The 23033-nt window shown below is 43.8% G+C and overlaps 1 protein-coding gene across 3 annotated transcripts in view; it reads right to left on the reverse strand.

The window, feature by feature from the left end:
• NT5DC3 (5'-nucleotidase domain containing 3) overlaps positions 1-23033 on the reverse strand; it is a 47725-nt gene that overhangs the window by 3394 nt on the left and 21298 nt on the right. For all 3 annotated transcript variants that reach the window (XM_083462029.1, XM_083462028.1, XM_083462030.1), the window contains exons 2-13: positions 22014-22198; positions 17209-17283; positions 16525-16580; positions 13982-14072; positions 12735-12872; positions 10586-10646; positions 8525-8627; positions 8293-8394; positions 6845-6926; positions 6102-6188; positions 3146-3286; positions 2417-2481 (exon numbers count right to left, since the gene is read on the reverse strand). In XM_083462029.1, the coding sequence (XP_083318155.1) occupies positions 2417-2481; positions 3146-3286; positions 6102-6188; positions 6845-6926; positions 8293-8394; positions 8525-8627; positions 10586-10646; positions 12735-12872; positions 13982-14072; positions 16525-16580; positions 17209-17283; positions 22014-22181 (1169 nt within the window). In that variant the 5' untranslated portion in view covers positions 22182-22198. The remainder of the gene's footprint in view (positions 1-2416; positions 2482-3145; positions 3287-6101; positions 6189-6844; positions 6927-8292; positions 8395-8524; positions 8628-10585; positions 10647-12734; positions 12873-13981; positions 14073-16524; positions 16581-17208; positions 17284-22013; positions 22199-23033) is intronic.

Below are 23033 nucleotides of genomic sequence, written 5' to 3' on the forward strand. Positions count from 1 at the left end.
ATTCTTTTCGTCTTGCGAGGCACCACTGTAGTTTCATCTTGCTTCACAGATATCAAAGAATCACAGAGTTGGAAGGGATCCTGGGGGTCATCTAGTCCAACCCAGGAGGAATATGCACCTGCCCCATATGGGGGTCGAACCTGCAACCTTGGCATTATCAGCACCAGGCTCTAACCAACTGAGCTGACTTCTAAGACAGAAAATCCAGGGGAGGAAACTTCGTCAACTCTTTCCCCTCTGCTTTTTGCAATGTCTTTAGAATGTGCTCCTGACAAAGATTGCATTTATTTGTTAGTTTAACTTATGTACAGTGGTACCTCGGGTTACAAATGCTTCAGGTTACAAACTCCGCTAACCCGGAAGTAGTACCTCAGAACTTTGCCCCAGGATGAGAATGGAAATTGCATGGCGGCGGCAGTGGGAGGCCCCATAAGTGAAAGCGCGCCTCTGGTTAAGAACTGTTTCGGGTTAAGAACGGACCTCCAGAACGAATTAAGTTTGTAACCCGAGGTACCACTGTACTGCCCATTCAGTACAGCTCTCAAGATGGTTTGCAAACCCATTTCCAATAATAAAAGAACATTCAAACTATTAAGCCAACTATAAATAATGCAAACAGCTAAAAATAAAACTAAACCAACCAAGGCATAGCTAGTAAAACTATCTGAAACCAATAGGGAGCTAATTTGGTGCAAGTATCTAAAAGTACCATCGTAATGAAAAGGAAAGTAAAATAGGAGGTGGGAAGATCAGGGAAAACTACAAATGGCTAAATGTCATATATAGTTTGGCCCCTGGAATCACAGTCACAGGGATAAGAATAAACATCAAAAGCTTAAGTTCATTGATTCGCAGCAAGACCTCGAAGACATATGCAGTGTCCTGATATTGTACCTCTGACCCACATACTTCTCTTGTAACCCATATTAATTTGGTCATTCCTTCTGCTTATCCCTGTTGACAGTGTCAGTCAATGCTGGGGTTTAAGTTGGTGCCAGTTTTAAGTACTGCCAGATTTTTAAAAATATTTTTTAAAGGTCTTAAGTTTCAAGGTCCGTGTTCTGAGAAATAATTATTTCCATTATGCTTAAAGTTCTGATGGCCTAAGATGACAAATAATCCTTTCCTATAAAGAACATCCAAGGCAAAAGTTTAGATCAGTTTTTCACCTCAAGTGGTTGGAGAAGAAAAGGGAAGTATTTGGTGGAAATGTTTTGTGAAAAGACAACAAAGAACTCAAAGTGTGTGCTACAGTATTGCATCAGGGCACCTGTGACTTCCCAGAGCAAGCATGTGATTGTTGTGGGGAGGAGAGAAGCAGCAATAGGTGCATTCTCTAGTTTTGTGTTATGTCACACCCCATGGCAGCCATTTTGTGACTGGTACCTATAGCACTCTCAAAATTCAGTATGTGCCCACTGGTTCAAAATGGCTACCAACCACATCCTGCAGGGTTGCATTTGGACATATTCAGCTACCGTATTTTTCGCCCCATAGGACGCACCGGCCCATAAGGTGCACCTAGTTTTTTGGGAGGGAAATAAAGGGGGGGAAATTATTATTTTTTCCCCAGGCGCGGGGCTGGGGCAGGGGAAGTCCGAGCTTCCCTAGACCCCAGCCACCAGAACAGGCAGCTCTCCGCAAGCCGTGGGAGCCCAGCGCCGGGCTCCCACGGCTTGCGGACAGCTGTGTGAAGCTTGAAGCCTGGGCGCGCTGAGCTCAACGTGCCCAGGCCTCGGCATGCAGGCAACTCTCCACAAGCTGTGGGAGCCCAGTGCCGGGCTCCCACCACTTGCGGAGAGCTGCGTGGAGCCTGGAGAGTCTGAGAGCGATGGCAAAGTTGCGCGCAGCTTCGCCATCGCTCTCGGAGCTTGCGACCCCAGCCCCCAGAATGGGTCCGAGAGCGATGGCGAGGTTGCGCGCAACCTCGCCACCGCTCCTGGAGCTTGCCGGGCTGGGGGGATAGTTTCCTGAAGCCTGGAGAGCGAGAGGGGTCGGTGCGCACCGACCCCTCTCGCTCTCCAGGCTTCAGCGAAAGCCTGCATTCGCCCCATAGGACGCACACACATTTCCCCTTCATTTTTGGAGGGGGGAAAGTGTGTCCTATAGGGCGAAAAATACAGTAATTAGAGGATTAAAGCCATCCATGAGTCCCATCTCCCCATGTTACCTATTGCTTCATAACCTTGATCACAAAATGATGCTCCTGATTATATTTTGCAAGACAGTACAAAAAAGGAAACCCTGTTTCCCCAACAGCCAGATTTGGTATCCAATGGTGTTGAATACTCTGCTGTATCTACTACTATTAAGAAAGGTAATGGGAAAACACAGCAAACTGTCATACATTGCTAAAAGCTTGTATCTGGATTTGCATTTTCAAATCTTGACACACATTACCATTGTTAATGCTTACCTCATTTCCTTTCTTTCCTTTTTCCACTCGTGTAAAATCAGCTGAGAGTCTGGATCCCTGTGAACCTGAAATGATAGCAGGCAACCTTGTATGTTCTTAACACAGACTCATTAACAGGAAAAGGACATGAGTATATTGTAGTGTAATCATGTCTGCACACCATTAAGAAATTTGACACAGAGGGAGAAACATGAACAAGATAAGAGCTGTGGCTTTTTAACTTGTCAGCACAAAGCTAATGTACTATGATTGTATCTGCCAGTGGAACAAGGAGGAAAGCTGTTTTCAACCACCACCCACTAACCTGACAGCACCCCATGCCTCCCCTAAACCAGCTCTGCAAGGTCTCCCAACCCTGGGAGTGGGAGGAAGAATTGCCAAAAATTGTTTCCCTCATCTGACTGTTGAAAGCCTTGCTGTCAGCTGTGTGACACCAATTGATGAAACCCATTACTTAATGCTTTTAACACAGCCACAGAATTTTTACAGGGTTGTAGGGGAAGAATACAATTGCTTTGAGTGCAAGAATATTTGTATGAAGACGTCCGTGTGTCTATAAGAGACAGCAGGAGAAACAGACTTAAACACAAAAACAGCTTTTCATCAGAAATTTTATTTAAGTTCTGATGACAAATATTTCTGCCCATTTTTAAATTACACTGGCAACACCGGAAACGCTAGAGGAATTTGTAGAAAGGGCGGGAGGCAGCTAGAATTAGCACAACAAACCTGCATGTGTTCCAGTAATCCAGTGAGAGTCTGAAGCCAGGTCATGGTCTGAATGTATTGCTCTGTGTTCATGATCTTAATCTCCGTCCGTAACTCCGGAATAATTGCACCTGTTCGCCAGCCGTGCTTTAAGGTCAAATCCTATTTTGCCAGCCAGGATTACAAGACACAAAAGTGTTAGTGTTAAAACGATTCAATGTGTACTTTCTACTCTTTCACCCTAAAGGCCATTTGTAAGATAATTCTTGCTTATACATAAGCAGCAATTACAAGCTAAGTGGATCAGCTGGGCCACTGTACAAATAATTAAGAGGAACAAACTAAGAGGGAATCCATCTGATACCAGGTAGCGGGCTGGAGAGCCCATGGGGTAAACAACACACAGCTGACCAGGAAGAACGTTTGTGTCAGGAGAACAGGGAGGCAAACCAATTAGGGGGGAAGTATTGTAACATGTGGAAATGGTAAAATATTAACAGAACCTGCGTTAAGCTGCTTAAACAGGATAGGAAAACTTCTCCTCCTGTTGTAGTAAGGAGCCTGGGCCCAAAAGAAGAAAAAAGACCGGCTGCAGTCCTCTGCAAACTTGGAAGTAATCCCCAAAGAGCAAGCATGCAAAGGATCTAGCTCAGTATTGCCAACAATGACTGGAAGTGGTTCTCCAGGGTTATTCTCAGTTCTAATGTTGATGTTTTATCCTATTATGCACAACACACCCTGGAATCTGCTAGTGCTGCATGGCAGGATAAAACTGAAATGAGCAGACCTCAGTCATTGCATTTTTACACAGGTGATATCCAAGGGACCGTACAGACGCTTTCACTGTCACTGCAGGGGAATAAGCCTGTCTTAAAAAATAAACCCAGCGAAAGACTGGCATTTTTACACTTCACTATTACAAAAGAATCTCTAACAAAAAATAGAGCTTGCTTTATTTTAAAGTTATTCTGAAATACATTTAATTCTCCCAACCCTCTGTATACAGAGTCAATTTTGGGTTAGCCCTGATGTGATAAGCATCCTTCCTAAACAGGAAAAGGGAGGCTTCAGTAATTAAAAACTCAGTGCTAAAACAGCACTTGCAACAGCAAGTCCCTTACTAGCTTCTGTGCAGCTTCTTCCATCATTAGAAGGAAGTACTCAGATCACTGGGCTCCGCTTCTTCTATCAATGCATGTAAAAGCTTCAAGGCGTAGTTTAGCTGTAGCCTGATGAAACACATTGCATGGGCCCACCAAAGAAGTAATTGGTCACATTCCTGGGAACTGCTGGGGCTGGCAGGGAGATTTCCTATGCCATCAGGCCCTTCTGGGCATTAGAGCAGATTTCATATCTTACAGCTACTAAGAAAAGTGGTTTTTCTTTCCCCTTCTGCACCTTCCATGTGATTGGCAGGTGGAAGGATAACTTAACTGCTGGATGTCAGCCCAACGACTGTGATGTAGTAGTCACAAGGTGTTTCAATTAATCCCTGTTTTAGCACAAATCATGACAGGTCTCTTTGCAACAGGCACTACCCTCCATCCGTGTGTCAATAACAGGCACACTCAAGGACTTTACCAATTGCAGCTGCAAAGCTACCACTCTGTATATCACCTTGACTACCTAGTGGATAAGTGAGTTAAAATGAACACATAAAAATATCAAACAGTCTGGTGCTGAGGTTCTTATAGAGGCCTACCACACATGGTCAGCTGCTAAAACGTGGAGTTCTCAAAGCTGGGAACATTCCCAAACCTAAATCCAATTTCTATTGCACAAACTGCTTTGTAATTCCTAACTCATCATCTTATTTATTGCTATTTTTGGCCTGAGCATTAGTCTGCAAAGCTGTCCTTATATCTCTTCCTCGGCCTCATTATTGAGATACATTAAGTAATATTTTAGCCAGCTTACATTTATAGACATGGAAAAGATGTTATCCTGTTAAGTTTTGAAGTTAGAGAGAGAGAGATAGACAGAGCACATACAAGAGTCCACTGCAAAGTGTAAGAGATCTGAAGTACTCAAAAGGTGAAGTACAATTCTCCACTTAAATATAACAGTAACTCATTTGAACTGCAATTATTCCCGTTTTAGGCCACTGTGCAGAGCCAAACAGTATGAATGTCCCAGAAGACTTGTAAACGCCATCTTGGCAATCATGATAACCCCAGGACTAATTGGTATTTACTGTGAGAATGAACTCATATGTGCTTATCTGCTTGCACTGAAGCTTGGAAGCCTTAGCTTTTTTGTTTAGCTAGTTGGGAAAGGAGAGGCTTCTCATGCTGGCTGCCTGTCAGCTATACCCTTGTCTGAGCGATGGATGGGAGTGGGGAATGGACTTCTATCCCAGGGGTGGTTATAACTGGGTTATTGCTGCCAGCTTACATAGCTTGCTTTTTGATTAAGTAACCCATACATGATTAGCCCCTCGCAGACAAAGCCATTATGCTTTCCACTTTGGCATGTGTCCAGAGGTGTAGTGGCAAGGAATCCTGCATTGCACTGCTGTATCTAAGTCTCTTGATATATCTCTATGATAAAGCACTAGAACTGATCGCTCTGGAGTTTTATACATCTTCCTTTGGGATCCTTGCAACTGGGTCCTTCAGAACATCAGTCAATCCTTCACCCCAATCTGTATTTGGACCCACAGGAAATGACAGCCATCCATATCTAGCCTTTACATACAGCTCAAAAACTTAGCCAAGTGCCCTGCAGCCTTGATCCCAACCATTAAATAAAACTAAGAACTACGTGGAAGGTGCAATAAGAGGCTTATGTTTCCCCGAACAGAAACAAGTAATCCTATCAGGGCTTTACTCACTTTTATGGCAGAAACTTGGCACATTGGTCTATTTTTTTCCATAAGTTTCCCTGTTTTACAAAATTGTTTTCACAGTACGCAGGTCGTTTCTGTAGACATGACCAGTTTTTATCAAACAAACAAGTAGGGGAGCAGGTTACTTACTGCTAAATCGCTATAAATGTGATCGCCGAAATACAAAACTTTGGAGCCTCTCCAGCCAGTCAGCTTTAGAAACTCATATAAGTTGCCCTACGAAAGAAGGGAGGAAAAGACAAAATTATGAGTCATAAACAGAACCTGGCGACTGTCATGCTGGCAGCTTGCCCTCTCCGAGGAAGAGTAAAATCTTTGCTTTTCACATGAAAAGCAGATGCTAATATTATCAAAAAGAGACACAAGTGGCCTGATACTGAGTTAGATGGAGCAATGGTCTGAGTCTGTATTGTTTAAAATGACTGGCAGGAGTTCTCTCAGCCTTCCTTGGAAGATGCCAGGGATGGAACCCGGAATGTTCTATATGCAAAGCAAGCATCGTCCCACCAGGCTATGATCCTTTCCCTAGAATAAAATGCACTTTTTCTCTCACATAGCAGCCCCACGGCAAGCTAGGAGGTTTATGCTCACAACCGCTGCCTATGCTGAAGACTGTCTTGCTCACCTCTTTCTAAAGAAATTAACCGAAATCTACAGGGGGAAAATGGTCACCCACTAGGGAACTCCCTAGTGGGGTCAGTCCCCACAGGGCTGACGATCAGCTGATACAGACAATGAACGCACACACACTTTTCAATGCTGCTGACTAAGGTTGCTCTGGATTTTGTGTATGTTCATCATGATTGTCAGAAAGGTCCAGTTTGACGTGAAAAGGTGAGGAGTATAAATATTTAAACCAACAAAAAACATACCTGTTTGTAAATCTGGCCTTTCTGCAGTTGATGGATTTTGTCCCAAAGCAAAACACCTCTCTCATTCACCTTGCGGAAAGGTCTATTTAAAAAATGAGAGAGGGAGTGCACAAAGATCAATGACCCAATAGTATTACTGCCATCACCACTCAATGGAAACAGATACAGACCAGAATATAAGAATAAATTACACTCTCCTGCAGAGTATCCCTGCCTGCCCCCCAAAATAAACAGCTTCAGAAGTGTAGGAATAGTCTTCATTCAGTAAATCTTGTTGAGGCTCAGCAACTTACATGTGGATGATCCTGGAAGTCCCTTCCAGTTTTAAATATTGATCATCACTGAGGGAACTGGGTGACCAACCCCTTTTGGTAAAAACCAGCAGTAGCCCTGGTGAAGGACTTCAGAAAACCTAGTTCACTGAATACCTGGCTGCTCACCATAGATCTTTAAGTCACACAGCGCGACCATAGTAAATTATAAAGCAGCCTGATTTGCAAAGAGGTCAGCTCTTAATCAGATTCCATCAGCTTTTATTACCTAAGTCTTTAAGATAAACTCTTAACCTTTTTTGGATATTAACCACCCATTACGTTCCCCTGGCCTCCTGCATCAGCACAGTTCTGTTAGTTTGTTTTTAACTTCTTCTTCTTCTTAAAGTAGACCAGAAGTCCAAAGCATGAGATTAATGCACATTCTAGTGCAACTTTTCTCAAATGGTGGGACAGTAACCAGCCATGGACCTCCATCCACTTTCAGGTGGGCCTCACTGCTACGGCCCACCCGGGGCCTTCTCACCTGCTTCCCCTGCCCCTTGGCCCTTCCATGGCCTTTTGGTTTGACCAATGTTATCAACCATTGCTCCTTGCAATGCATATTGTGTAGGAACATGCAGGAGATGGTTAGAGAGAAGCTCACAGGGTTGGAAGGTGAGGGATGAGAAAGACAGGAAAACATGATGGATGGACATAGGGACTGGCTGAGTGTGAAAAAGAGAAAGGAGGGGGGGAGGAAGGGAGGCGAAAGTGGTGGTCTGAGGGAGAGGAAAAGGAGAAGAAGTGCCCAAGGCCACTTTTGCATCCTCTGCCGCCTTTGCTTCACACATGCATGTACACTCATATCCCCACTCTACCCGAATTCCTGTCAAGCCAGAAAGGCTCTCTTGGCTAATTCTACAGTGTTGTCCACCTGCTCTGCCTCAGAACCACAAATCTGGCCTCAGGGAGCAGGAACTGAAGAGCCAGATATGTGTCTGCAGGAGTGAAAGGGGAAAGAAAGGGCTCCCTCCGCTGAGGGGAAAGAGCCAGCAAAGGTATTAGGAAACTGTGAGAAAGAGGTTAAAAGGTTAATGGTTTTAATCATCATCATAACTGAGGAACATGGGGGTGAGGGATTTGTTAAAGAACTGAATGTAAAAGGAGAGGATGCTTTTACAGGAAGGGACTCACCTTCTCTTGTCATTGAAAAAGTTTGGCTTGTCAGCCTGGACAATGACAACATCGAAAAGTTCCCTCCAGTCTTTCCCAACGATGTACTTCATGCCTCTGTCCCTGCAAAGAGCAAACCAATTTTTACTGACACAAATATTACTAGCCTGCTTTTTTTAAAAAAAGCAACTATCGACACCCATTGTTTTAGAGAAACACTTTTGGTTTTGTACGTATGAAGAAATCCACCTACACAAAACTGCTAGGGCTGTTTGTGATGAGGAACATCTTCTTGCCATGATCTGCCAGCTTTGCAAGCACTGCACGCGTTTGCTCAGCATAACAAATGTACTTCTCTACAGAGAGAAAGGGGTGGGGAGAGAAGGGGGAGAAAGACACAAGTTACAAAACCCCAGATTATATTATGTATATATCAAAGGAATGTCTTCAAGCTTGTGTAAATTCTAAGCCTACTCATGTTCCCTCCGTTACACTGTTTTTTGGTTGAGTACAAGCCGTCTGAGAAACGCAACGTAAAAAGGTTCGCAATGTAAAGAGCAACAAGAATCCACGGGGTAAATCGGGGATGTGGAACCTTTGGCCATAGACACATGCCCCATATGAACTCAGACATAAGGATAGAAGCCTTTCTTTGGAAGGTGCCCCCATTTCACACAGAAGGCAACATGATTTGTGTCTCTACTCCTGTGAATGTCCTGTTCTGTTAAAAAGAAGAAGCAAAGGTTAAAATTCTTAAGAAGAGAAACTGCAGCTTGAGCTAATCATCTGGAATCCATGCCCTGTAATTTGAATGCACTTCCCACAATCCCAGAAGTGTATATGCTGTGGCCAACGGTTGCTGAAAAATGTTGTTGACACAAAAGTGTTTCTGGGGACCCGCCGAAAGTTCCAAGGATTCGACCTGGCATAAAAAAACTTCCAAGAAAAAGCCCTCACTCAAACCCTAAGCTCCTAAATTTGTGGAGATGTGTTATCCCTGGATACCAAAGGTTTATAGCTACACCAGACTGGAAATCCAGACTTCCAAACACCCTGGCATTTTGAAGCCTTTAAAAGGCGCATAACATTTCTGAACTGTCTAAACATTTTTAGGAACATCTTGTGCACCATGACTTTAAACTCTAAAGCATCTAAAAGAATATTCCTCATTAAATAAATCTAGCTACCGTGCAAGCCTGATGAATTGTCCTGGTTTGCCACCTTTGCATCTAGAGGGGTGGCAATTTGTTCTGGCTGCTGCCTACATCATGAGGAAAATACAGAGTCTTGCAGAAATGAAGCGCGACTCACGACTCTGGGTGCAAGAGGTCTTATGGCCAGCATGCTCTGGAGAAACAGCACAATCTAGCTTGCTTAGAACAGCAGTAGGCATAGAATCCCTACAAAATTCAAGGAGTCCAGACAACCAGTTTTACTGAACCCTGTTTCTCTTCTTAGATTTGGAGAGGGAAGAGGCAGAAAACGACAGAAGTAGCAAAAAGCTGGTGCAAGGGCAAGTTGCGTATCCTTATTCTATACTTCCAATTCAAAATCTCAGTGAAATATCCAAAGTGGCAACATCTGTACTTTAACCCCATTTTCTTGTCACTCAGGAACACTGTTCTCTGGTGGCTTACAGGGTCTGTAAAATAAATAAATAAATAAAGACAACCGCAGCCAGAGATTCACATCTCTTGCTGGGGCACTTTCGAGGAAATATGCACAAGTCCTTCAGAAACTTGCACTTTTCCTCATGAGGCAGGTGTAAATGACTAAAAGGCAAGCTCTGCAGCAAAAGTGTGAAAAGATGTTGTACAAGTGACTGAAATAACTTCTTTGAGGCTTTCTGGAACATCCAAACAAGCTCTTAGAAGCCACACACCATTACAATGCCCACATCCTTGCACATACGGCCACCTTGCCTCACTGAAGATATGGTTCCCACAACACCTGTTGCAGTTCATGTCCAGATAAAGGTAGTTGCCATTACCCCTGACTAAAACAGGAATGAGCAATGTGTGTTTGGGAGGAGATGTCCTTACGTGATGGATGTGGAACCTGTAGCCCTCCAGATGTTGCTGGACCTCCCTGACCACACACCATGTTGGCCAGAGCTGATGGAACTTGCATCGCAACAACACCTGGAGGGGACCATGGCTTTGCCAACGCTGCCCTACATTAGTTCAACAATTCACACTGCACCAGGTGTTTGCAAAAGCACGAAGAACACCATCTGTTAGAACGAAGAACTGTAAAACATTAACAGTAAGAGGAAAACAAGTTGTTCCTTCATAAAAGCTCTCTTAACACTTACCAATATCTGCTTCAATTGCACTGTACATTATTCCTTTGATGTGAACATCTCTGATAGAGTCCTGTCAAGGAAATTAATGTAGATGAACAGTGAGATCTTTTTCCAAATTTAAATTTATTCAACTGAAAGTGGAATATTGGTGAGTGGGACACCTTCCACCCCCAACTTAGAGCACAGTCTTCAATAAGTATTTTGGCTGGCTGCTAGACTACCAAAAGCAGGTGTCAGGAAGCACAAGATATCCAGACACTAGGAATGGGGGTAGCAGAAAAAAACAGGACTAAGGAAATATTTGTTTATTGAATTTATATACTGCCCTATACCCTATATAATCCACTATATATCAGGATGGTTCACAGAATAAAATCAAAATATAAAACCACAAAATACATAATCAAAATAAAAACACAATCCAGTACCCCCCCCCCAAAAAACCCCACTTGATATAGGATCCCACTTGAAAATTTCCTCAAATAGTAAAGCTACACACAGTGGTACCTCGGGTTAAGTACTTACCGCATTTTTCGCACCATAGGGCGCATCGGACCATAGGGCGCACCCAGTTTTTAGGGAGGGAATTCAGGGGGGGGGAATCTTTCCCCCCCCCCAGCCCCAAAGAGCAGCATACAGGCTATGGATCAAGCCAAGGCAGCGAGCGGGATGGATTCTGCTCGCTGTTTGGGTTCCCCTTTAGCCCCGTGCAGCCTCTCCCTCCCGGGAGAGGCTGCGTGAGGCTAAAGAATCCATAGCCCCCGTGCAGCCTCTCCTTGGCGGAGGGGTTGCGCGCAGCTATGGATGAAGCCAAGGCAGCGAGCGGGATGGATTCCGCTCGCTGTTTTGGCTTCCCCTTTAGCCCTGTGCAGCCTCTCCTTGGCGGAGGGGTTGCGCAGGGCTTTCCTGGCTTTTCTGGGAGGTGGGGGGATTCCCTCACCTCTCCCAAAAGCCCGCAGAAGCCGCACAACCCCTTTAAAGAGATCGCGGCTTCTCCTGGCTTTTCTGGGAGGTGGGGGGATTCCCTCACCTCTCGCAAAAGCCCGCAGAAGCCGTGCAACCCCTTTAAAGAGATCGCGGCTTTTCCTGGCTTTTCTGGGAGGTGGGAGAAGGGATTTATGCCGCCAGTCAGTCCCTTCTCCCTCCTGTGGAAAAGCCCGCAAGAGCGCACGGAGCTTGTGTGCGGCTCTTGGGGGCTTTTCCCGCCTGCCTCCCCCCTGCACTCGTTCCACAGGACGCACACACATTTTCCCTTGCTTTTTAGGAGGGAAAAAGTGCGTCCTATGGTGCGAAAAATACGGTAATTCATTCCGGAGGTCCGTTCTTAACCTGAAACTGTTCTTAACCTGAAGCACCACTTTAGCTAATGGGGCCTACTGCTGCTATTGCACTGCCAGAGCACGATTTCTGTTCTCATCCTGAAGCAAAGTTCTTAACCCGAGGTTCTATTTCTGGGTTAGCAGAGTCTGTAACCTGAAGCGTATGTAACCTGAAGCATACGTAACCCAAAGTACCACTGTACTTTGACACTGGTGTCATCAGGTAGAACTCCTAATTTTGCCTAAGACAAGCCAAATTTTGCATAAAGGGAAGCTGGATTATGTAATACTAAGTTTTACAAACTGTATAAATTGCACAATTTATTTAATTCCATTTATGAATCACTTCTCGTTAAATATCTCAAAGTAATTTCAGAACAGCATATAGCTGTATAGCTGGCTCTCTCTCCAGAATCACTCTCCTAATCACAGGAAACAGTCAAAGCATGGAATGTGGGGAGGCTGGAGGGACCCTGCCATTGATACTTAGAAATCCTACTCGATACCTTTCCATACTTTTTTAAAAAAGAACTTCTCATACATATTGGGCAATATCTAAAGTTAGACCCATATAAGCCTGCTTTTCTCAATGAGTCTACGCTGAGTATGACCTCATCACCAATTAAATCCAATAGCCAGAAGAACATTTATAGAAGACTATAAATTGTTTTGTGGGCTGCATAGTTTAGCATAGTGTGCAGTACCCTCCTCATTATAATGAATTTGCTGTTTCGGAACTGAAGGGATGTGGTAGCTGGCAAAGAAGGAAATTGGCATATGCATCTGGCAGCATGAAAGAAAATAACACGGATGGATGTTAAAATGGGACAACTCAATACCTTTACATCTTTGTAGAGATGAACTGGCTCATAGTCTATATTGTTTTTCAGAAAATACTCATTCACACAAGACAGGAGCGTCATTTCAGGCAAGGAGAAGATATCCATGAACTGCTTCATGGCGTTACCTTGTGAACTCTGCAAACAAGCATACATGTCATAAACCAGTTTTGTAAAGCTTTAGCTTCTGCTACTTGCATTAAGTCTACAGGAAACAGAGGACAGACACAACAAGACTGCCTCTTAGCTTGGAATGAGTCACATGAGAACATCAGAGAATGGTTTTGCAACATGCAGTGTGTGCGTTTAAGTGTCTTGTGAAAACAGGTTCTGTGCTAGAAAATAGACAATTCTTAAACAATTTCAGCTTAGTGACAGAACACTGGTGAGGATACAATAAAACATACTTTTTCACATCAGTTTATAGACGGCACAAACTAACCTGTTCACCATCCAGCACTACATTAGCGAACAAAATCCTTATACATACCATGGAATCTAGATATCCACAAGCATTAAAGTTCAATACAAAAATAAACTTTGGTAGTCTTGAAATGCATGGCAATTTTTGGAATTTCTGGGCCAGTCAGAATATGTATCTCCACTGCCGTTCAGTTATTGCCTCATTGGCTTGGTGATACTCCACTGAACTACCCTCTAAAGATGTAGCCAGAAAAAAATTAAAGGGAGGGGGGAGGCGTCCTAATCACAGGTTACCTACCCATGACATAGTGAGTGATGAGCCCTAAACAAAAACAAAAAAACCAAGCCATCCTAAATCGGCTACATTTCAAGTAATCTTCTATGTTTCTATTTTACATTTGCATTCCCACAAACCATCTATATGTTAAGGTGGATGTGGAAGGGGATTGTATTTCGAAAGCAGCATCCAATTTGATAAGCAACATATTTCAGAATGAGCATTCGACTACATGCACTTCCTTGCAATGCAATGGGTTTAAAAAATATTGTTTCTCCACTCTTGATTTCTGCATGAACAATAATAAAAAGCAGCAGCCATCTCAGTAGAGGAAAACGCCAGTTTGAAAGAGGCAGGTCACTCTTTCCATCCGCTTCCATAACTTGATGACCTAAGTTATGAACTTTCAGCTAACAAGAAATGATCTATTAGTTATAATAAAGCTACTGAGACATCATTATATATGTCATGGTAATGAGAACACGTGAGTCTATTATGCCATCATATGGAATTTTTAGTTAAGAGATGTAGTGGCTTGTACTTTTACCTTTCCATAGAAGTCGCTCATTTGTTCCAAGGGGACATGGGACCCGTCGTACATGGCAATGACTTCCTCATCCGGGACGACACTCATTCCTCTGGCAACAGCAAGAATAGCTTTAGTGCCAAAGCCAACCAGGTTTCATATGGCAGTACAGTGGTACCTTGGTTTACAAACTTAATCTGTTCCGGAAGTCTGTTCTTAAACCAAAGCATTCTTAAACCAATACATGCTTTCCCATAGCAGCGGGGGACTCAATTTACAAATGGAACACACTCAACAGGAAGCAAAACATGTTCTGCTTCCAAGGCAAAGTTCACAAACCAAAACACCTACTTCCGGGTTTGCAGCATTCTTAATCCAAGTTGTTCATAAACTAAGCTGTTCTTAAACCAAGGTACCACTGTATCAATATTCTACACAGAAAACCCACATCTCCTCTAGTCTCACATAAGCAATGGGTCAGCCTTAACCATTATGAATACTTCTTCCCTTATCTGATGTCACAGATTCTGCAAGGAACACCATGCACTGCCAACTGAGACAGACTGACAATCTTGTTAAGTCAACGAAGGAAGCCAAGTTTTACCGCAATGACACATTGTGGATCTTAAGCTCTCATTTCTGTCCTAAAAGTTAATTAGACACTAATTCTTTAAGGCCCCAAGGGCAAAGTTAAAAGAAGGCATTGCCCCCACTTTTAAACTTTATTACATAAAGCACAGATTAGAAGATGGTATTTTAAAAAAGGATTATAGTCAATTCATTTCTAATCTTAACACAGCTCAGCCTCAATGACTTTCAAAGTACAGCAGAAGTGTGTGTTACAATCAAAGGCTGCCATGTTTCAAGCAAAGCAGGTACTATGTGTGCAGCTTTTTCCAGATGAGTTCAGTTAGAAAGGATGGGTTTCAATTAGAATCACAATGGACAAAATGAACTTTCCCAAGAATATTGCAACCTGCAGGGTGCAAAGCAAAGGGTGATTACAGACACACACACCCCTCTGCATTCTGTTTTCATGATTCCTTATATTCAAATCCTTGCTAGAGTAGATGAGTCATTAGCAGAAGCCTAAATACCATGCAGTCCTGCACGGTCTTCTAGCACCATTTGGCAGCTGAAAGCAAGGACATTAGTCAGCGGTACGTGGTCGGCCAACCCTCCCCAGACCACAGAAGCTAAAGAAGAGACTATTTCACTCAGCCATTTCTTCAAGCAGAGAACACCACAACACAGGGGCTCATTTCATCCTATATAGTAGGGACATCCAACTCCCAAGAGACTGCGATCTAAAAGGTAAAGGTGTTGGGAATCAAGCCTTTATCAGGATAAACTGGCCACTCTCCAGGCACCCGGCTTGATCTCCGATTGACCTCCCTGTCTGCATTCCCCGGCAGGATACAGGCTAGGTCGCGATAGGCGATCCTACTCTGCGTGAGAAGAACACACACCCTCTTTCCTGCCCCCCCCCCCCGGGCAGGGGAAAGAGATAGACAGAAACGTGTTTACATGCCTTTATTTCTGTCTTTGCAGCGTTACAGAAAACACGACTGCTCTCTTCAAGCTCCAGCAGCCGAGAGACAAACTCCTCCTGTACTTCCTGTACAGCTCATATTACACTCTGAGCTAATTCCGGTGCTTCGCACTGTGAATAGACTGTCCCTCTGTTTCCCACGGAACAGTCCCAACATTCCCATTTTATTTTGCTTTCAAGCTAGCAGCTCGCGGCCGCATTGCTTCTATATCGTAACAAAAGGTACCCCTGACTGTTGGGTCCAGTCGCCGTCTACTCACAGAATAAAAAAACTGGCAGTGATCTTCCCCTTCTGGGGGGGTTCAGGTCAAAGTTGTTGACCTTTTTGGGGGCTCAGGTAATAATGTTGACCTTTCTCTAGGGGGAAAAGGAAAATGTCGCTCACCAAAAGATCATTCAGCCTCACAGCAAAAACTCCGCCTTCCATTCTTGCGATCATGCGCGAATGGAGGGCAGGGCAAGGCCGGATGCTTTTTTTTCTCTCGCAAAGGAAAAAGAGCCTGCGATCGACCGAAACCTCCCGGGGATCGACCAGTTGATTGCGGTCGACTGGTTGGACATCCCTGCTATATAGTAATAGTGAACTCACTCTTCACAAGACAATTCTTAAGTAGCCAAAACAACGCTAATGAGGCACAGGTGGGAGATCTCAGCCAGATTGTGGGGACCCCAAATATTTGCAGAAATAATGATTTTAAAACCTCCTTTTTTGAGCCGAGGGGGGGAGAGAATGTGAAGGTAGTTTGGTCCACAAAACAGCCCAATGAGGACTGAGTACAGTATGCTCTCTGGCCATGAAATTCTGAATGGATTGGGGGAAATAGGATGGAGTATCCTGAAAGCTGTCACAATTGGCTGGCTGACTAAACAGAAGCACCACCTGCTGCAACGTATCACTGCCTGTCCCGCTTGCTGTATTTGAATGTTTAGACTTTTGAATGTTTAGAGTCCCCTGAAAAAACAACAACCTCACAGCAACATTTTGCTGTGAACCATGCAGGTTAAGACTTACCTGTACACTGTTCCCAACTGAATATAATGAAAAGCATCAATCTTCATCAATAATGCCTTTTAAAAAGAGAGAAAGGTTTTATTTGAAACCTATCAAGGCTTCACAGCAGTATTTTGATGAAGTTACAGGCAAATACAGTTGTCCATGATTACTACAAGATTTAGAGCAGGCTTCCTCAATCTCGGCCCTCCAGCTGTTTTGAGACTACAATTCCCATCATTCCTGACCACTGGTCTTGCTAACTAGGAATCATGGGAGTTGTAGGCCAAAAACATCTGGAGGGCCGAGTTTGAGAAAGCCTGATTTAGAGTTATATTAGAACTTAAGAAGAATCCTGTTGGATCTGGCTGTAGGCCCATCTAGTCCAGAACTCCGTTCTAACGATGGCTAGCCCACAAGCAGAAACAGAGCACATTTCTCAGTGAATGAGCATCTCCAGTTAAAGATTCTAAACAAAAGTTTTATTAGAAGTGCAGCATAGCAGGACCTACATAGATGGGCAAGATACAGCCACTCTGGCCAAAACTTCACTTATTTCCAGCTGAGTCCAAAAGGAGCGTTGCATAAGCTACAGGGAAGCAGAACTCAAGTTTCCCCAATAATACAAGATCTGACAACATTCGATCAAGCGTTAGGGAGTACATCTCACAGAATGATGATATCAATGGAATAATGTATACCTACCCGATGCACATCATAATGAAGACCTCTTATTGCAAAATTTGGATCGTAGTCATACTTCCGGATTTCTGCAGGATACTAGCAGAATAAGGGAGGGGGGGAAATTATTTTACCACAACTTATTTAAGCAACATGATCTATCCCCTTTAATCAGATAAGACAACCAGCTCTCTCTTCTTTCCTAGTTTATATCAGCTTGCCCACTAAGGGCTATGCAAGTGGAGAAATTCTTTTAAGAAATTCCCTGTTAAAAGCCCCCTTTCTGATAAGAGCCCATTTAGCATCTCTGCAATCCCTCCGAGAAAAAGCTGCCACAGAAGTCAAAGCTTTCATTATGTCCACTCCCTAGCTCAGTGAAATCTGCCTTATAACTCTGTAGTGTCCCCCACTCCTTGGGAAACATAGTTATTTGTCACTCCATGCAACATGGACTTCTGCTCTTCGCTGCCTCCTGCCCACCCCACCCCCTGCTCTTGAGTCCCACATTGTTTATCAAGCACCTGCTGTGGATTAGGCAAACTGCTCATCTCTGGTGCCTTGTCAATACCCATTTCCAGAATGCAGAGATTATGTTCCAATGAAACAACATCAGGACCAAGCCCTCCCCAGACTCCTTACAACATCCCTTCCAAATTAATGCCAGTTTTGGTAAGCATCTAGCTAAGGATCCATGATTCACACTCTAGATTCACTCTAGATTCACACTAAGGATGGCAACAGACAAACTCCTCACTTGTTTATCATTTGCCTTGATAAAACAGTAATCTCTGGGCGTATTACTTTGTGACCCCTGAAAGTGGAATGTAAGCAGCTAAAAGGTTGGCTCCAATTAGATCATGTGTGTGAGTATAACAACCTCCGCTCACTGCAACCCCCAGCACTGCACCAAAATCTGATCTGGAGGGCTGGGGGGACCCCCAGATATCTGGGAGGGGGTGCAAGAAGTTCCATTGTGCTCATGGGAGGTGTTCCACTCACACAATGATTCAAACCAATGGGTCTGCAGTGACCTCATAATTTTGCATGACTAGTATCCAAAACAAAATCTTAAGGCTCCTCCCCTCCTCAAAGTTGGCAACTCTTATTTAGGAAGGTGCAAGGACAGTGCCCCAAACTCCGTAGTTCTAGGCTTCTCCTTCTCACTTTAGTGTCAAGGGATGTGGATCCCAAGCTGATCCTTCTACTGAAATAATGGATGAAGTCCTTGTATGGACACAATAATTTGATGTACATGGACTCACACAGATCATGGCCAATGGAAGGTTCAACACTGATAAGGGCAAACAGTGTGAATATGTGTTCAGAAAACAGAGCTTCTGTCCCCAGCCTGGCTACCTCTTCAATTTCTAGCTTTGTTTCCCTACAACTGAAAATCGTACGTGTTAATTAAAAACAACACTTCTATATATTCTGTATAATTTAATACAAAAGGTGTTCTCTTTGAGCAGTGTATGAACCCCACAAAAATGTTTTCCACACTTTTTTCAAAACACTACAACAGTGGCAGAACTCTCAGGGAAATTGATCTGCTTATTATTATTATTTTGCTAGGAAAGTTTAATTTACAGTGCTCAAGCATTTCTCATGTACTTGGAGATGTGTGTGTGCGTCATTTTACCTGAATGTACTTCTTAGTCAGGATCATCTGTTGCCAAATTATAGCCTCCAACTGAAAGCAACCATGGCATTTTTACAGAAAACTATGGCTTAAACTAACACCTAACTAACAGGAGGCAATGATATCGCTCTCCTGGCTTCAGGGATAGCCATGCAAAGCCTCCTGAGTGCAATGGGAGCGCTCCTCCCGCTGCACTCAGGAAACTTTGCGTTGCTTTCGCTGAAGCCAGGAGAGCGAGAGGGATTGGTGCGCACCGATCCCTCTCGCTCTCCTGGCTTCAGGGATAGCCACGCAAAGCCTCTTCAGGGCAATGGGAGGAACGCTCCCCCTGCCCTGAAGAGGCTTGGCATGGCTATCCCAGAAGCCAGAACACCAAGAGGGATCACTGCATTCGCTGTGCAGCTATCCCTCTTGCTGTTCTGACTTCGCTTCACTGGAGAGGCGCTGCACAGCTTTCCCTCTCTGCGCAGCACCTCGTCAGTGCTGAGGAGGCACTGCGCAGAGAGGTAAAGCTGCGAAGCGCCCCTTCAGCAAAGCGGGAGGAGAAACGGAGCCCCTTCCATTTCTCCTCCCGCTTTGCTGGAGAGGCGCTGTGCAGAGAGGGAGAAAATATTTTTTTTCTTGTTCTCCTCCTCTAAAACTAGGTGCGTCTTATGGTCGGATACATCTTATAGAGCGAAAAATACGGTAAACATTGCCACCAATATTTTGCTGAATTGCAATACTGTATACCACAGATATATAGATATGATCAAATTTCTTATTTACTTCTGCAGGGATATTTATAGATGTATATATTTAGCCACTGACCTTTGGACTGAAATGCAGAACTGGAAGTGTCTAACGCATTCATTCAGGAGTTCAATTCAGACAGTGGAAAGAAATAATCAGATGCAGCAGCACAGAGAGGGTTAAGCACGGGCATTTCTGCCAGTGCAGTAAAGCAACTTTGACTCAGAGGACATTATAAACAGCAGGGCTCCTACCTTCAAATATAATTTTGTGCTTTGCCGCAAGCAATATGTTAACTGAGATAGTGTTAAAAGCCAATTTCCCCGTCTCATCTTCTTTCAGTCAGATAAGGAACAAGACAGGACTTTCATAATTCTACAGAGGCCTAAGCATCTTTTCAAGAAACTGCAAATTTTAATTTTACTCATAATCCTCCTTTAGTTAATTATAATTCCCCTTCATTGTATTATTTATTGCTACAATGAAAAATCTTAATACATAAACCAAATGAAAAAAGAAGCTGTTTTTGTTTGTAAAAGTGAGTCGCATGTGAAAAAACTCAGCTTCTGAGCCAAGTGCCACTGTAATGTATTCATTTCTGTGAGCTCCCTACTAGACCTAGGACAAATCACCAAAGGTGCCAGAATCCAGGAGTATATCCCACAGAAGCACAGAAAGCTGCCTTATACTGAGTCAGACCATTGAACCATCACTCAGTATTGTTTGAGCCAAGGTTTCCCAAACTTGGGTCTCCAGCTGTTTGGACTACAATTCCCATCATCCTTTACCACTGGTCCTGCTAGCTAGGGATGATGGGAGTTGTAGTCCAAAAACAGCCAGAGACACTTGTCTGGCAGTGGTGCTCCAGGATTTCAGGCAGGTGTTTTCCCAACCCTGCACATGCAGGAGCATGAACCTGGGAGCTTCTGTGTGCAAAGGACATGCCCCACCACATCAGCATCACCAACAGAGACCATATGTAGGACCTTATTTATTGCCAAAGGCATACCCCCACCTTTCAGAAAGGTGTTTGTCTTTCTGTTTTATGCCTTCTAACTACCTGAGCTCTATAATGTCTTCAATTCCCAAAATATGATTTATTTATTATTTTTTTAGTAACCAAAAGCATAAACTTTCCCTCTCAAGGAGAAACATTGTTTTGCCCCGCAACGACTAGCTTTTTTGCTTGTGGAAAGTTCTGGACCCTGACAGCCCAATCCTATGCATGTTTACTCAAAAGCAAATCCCCATTCGGCTCAATGAGATTTACTTCCAAGTTAGTGTGTCTGAGATTGCAGCTTTTGCGTTCAAGTGGGAACTTCTTCCAGGCCACATTCCCTCCTGGGCAACGTCCAGGGGGCAAAAGTGGGCGGAGCAAATGTAAATTTGGCCTTCATGCTATAGGCTACTTTCTACACACATACACTCCTCTCTATCCTCCATCTGGGCAAAGAATACATTCAATAATACCTTCTCGTCAGGCAAAAACCCTCAAGGAGGCAGAACCAGCGAGGTGTGCAGTTTGAGAGGATGTATGGACTGGGGAGAGTCCTGAGGGCCAGATACAATGACTTAGGTTCCCCACGCCTGAGGCAGAGGATTACACACATGAACGGATACTGAGAAAGCCAAGTAGAGATCTTACTTCTATCTATGTATACATAATTCAGTAGTGCTGAAAGACAAGGGAGTTGTATTACCAAACATTTCAGACTGAGTTGCAAGGGTTGCATGAAGTCTCTATTTTAGCTGTAAATGGATATCGTTTTAACTGCTATAGCAACCAACTGGTATGCAAGCTTGTTCATGAAATATATGCATTTCAGAAATGGGCAACCTGATTTACAACTGGATCTTGTGCCCACGGGCAAACTTTGGGCATGTGGGAAGCCCCATTAACAGGCGAGGTTTGGAAGCAAACCTCACACGTAACTCACAAAGTGGGGGTTGCCGACAGCACCAATCAGCTTCGACAACAAGCCCCCTTGCCTGCACTCGGGGGTTCCTGATGGGGAGCGCCACCTTGCAGCCAATCCCAGCAGGGTTCACTCTCAGCAAGCCCTGCTTGCAAAGAAGCAATTACAACCAAGAGTTCACTTTAAACTTCTGGTGCTTTTCCTTTGTAGTCACATCCTTTCTGGCGCACACCTGGGTGAGGGATAGCTCAGTTGGTAGAGCATGAGACCCTTAATCCCAGGGTGGTGTGTTTGAGCCCCACATTGGGCAAAATATTCTTGCACTGCAGGGGGTTGGACTAGATGACCCACGTGGTCCCTTCCAACTCTACAGTTCTATAATTCTATGATTTTAAGTCAATCCGCACTGACAAATAAGTACTAGGAAAGGAAGACAGCAGAAGATCAAGCCCCTGGGGTAACATTATACTGCATACTACTTTTACAGGTTTTCATACTGCATACATTTAAAACATGTACTTCCACACCCCCAAATAACTTACCCGGTGTTCATTTATCAAAAGATCCCGAGCAGCATTGAAGATCAATGTGTGCAAATGCTTGGAATAGAAGACAAGTGTGTAGTCATAATCAAAGCCATAGATTTCTATGTCCGAGAGACTCATTTCATTGTTTGAAAAGATAGCATCTGGATTCAGCAAGTTACTCATAATGGAAGGAACCAGGTCTGTGGGAAAGAGACAAACACACGGAGAGATTTTCTAGATTTTTCAGAAATAAGACGTTCCAGCAAAATGACAACAAAAATGTATTCCAAAAAGGGATGGATCTTGCAAGATACACACATTACTGCAATAGTCTTCATTAACAATGCACTTTAAAATAAAATAAAATAAAATAAAATAAAATAAAATAAAATAAAATAAAATAAAATAAAATAAAATAAAATAAAATAAAATAAATAAAATAAAATAAAATAAAATAAAATAAAATAAAATAAATAATTTATACCCCGCCCATCTGGCTGGGTTTCCCCAGCCACTCTGGGCAGCTCCCAACCAAATACTAAAAACATGATACAGCATTAAACATTAAAAACTTCCCTAAACAGGGCTGCCTTCAGATGTCTTCTAAAAGTAAGAGAGTTGCTTATTTCCTTGATATCTGATGGGAGGGCATTCCACGGGGCAGGTGCCACTACCGAGAAGGCCCTCTGCCTGGTTCCCTGTAACTTGGCTTCTCTCAATGAGGGAACCACCAGAAGGCCCTTGGCACTGCACCTCAGTGTCCAGGCTGAACAATGGGGGTGGAGACGTTCCTTCAGGCATACAGGGCCAAGGCCGTTTAGGGCTTTAAAGGTCAGCACCAACACTTTGATTTGTGCTTGGAAACGTACTGGGAGCCAATGTAGGTCTTTCAGGACTGGTGTTATATGGTCCCAGCGGCCACTCCCAGTCACCAGTCTAGCTGCCACATTCTGGATTAGTTGCAGTTTCTGAGTCACCTTCAAAGGTAGTCCCATGTAGAGCGCATTGCAGTAGTCCAAGCGGGAGATAACTAGA

This window comes from Podarcis liolepis (assembly GCF_965112155.1).
Source record: "Podarcis liolepis genome assembly, chromosome: 10".
Taxonomy (NCBI): Eukaryota; Metazoa; Chordata; class Lepidosauria; order Squamata; family Lacertidae; genus Podarcis; species Podarcis liolepis.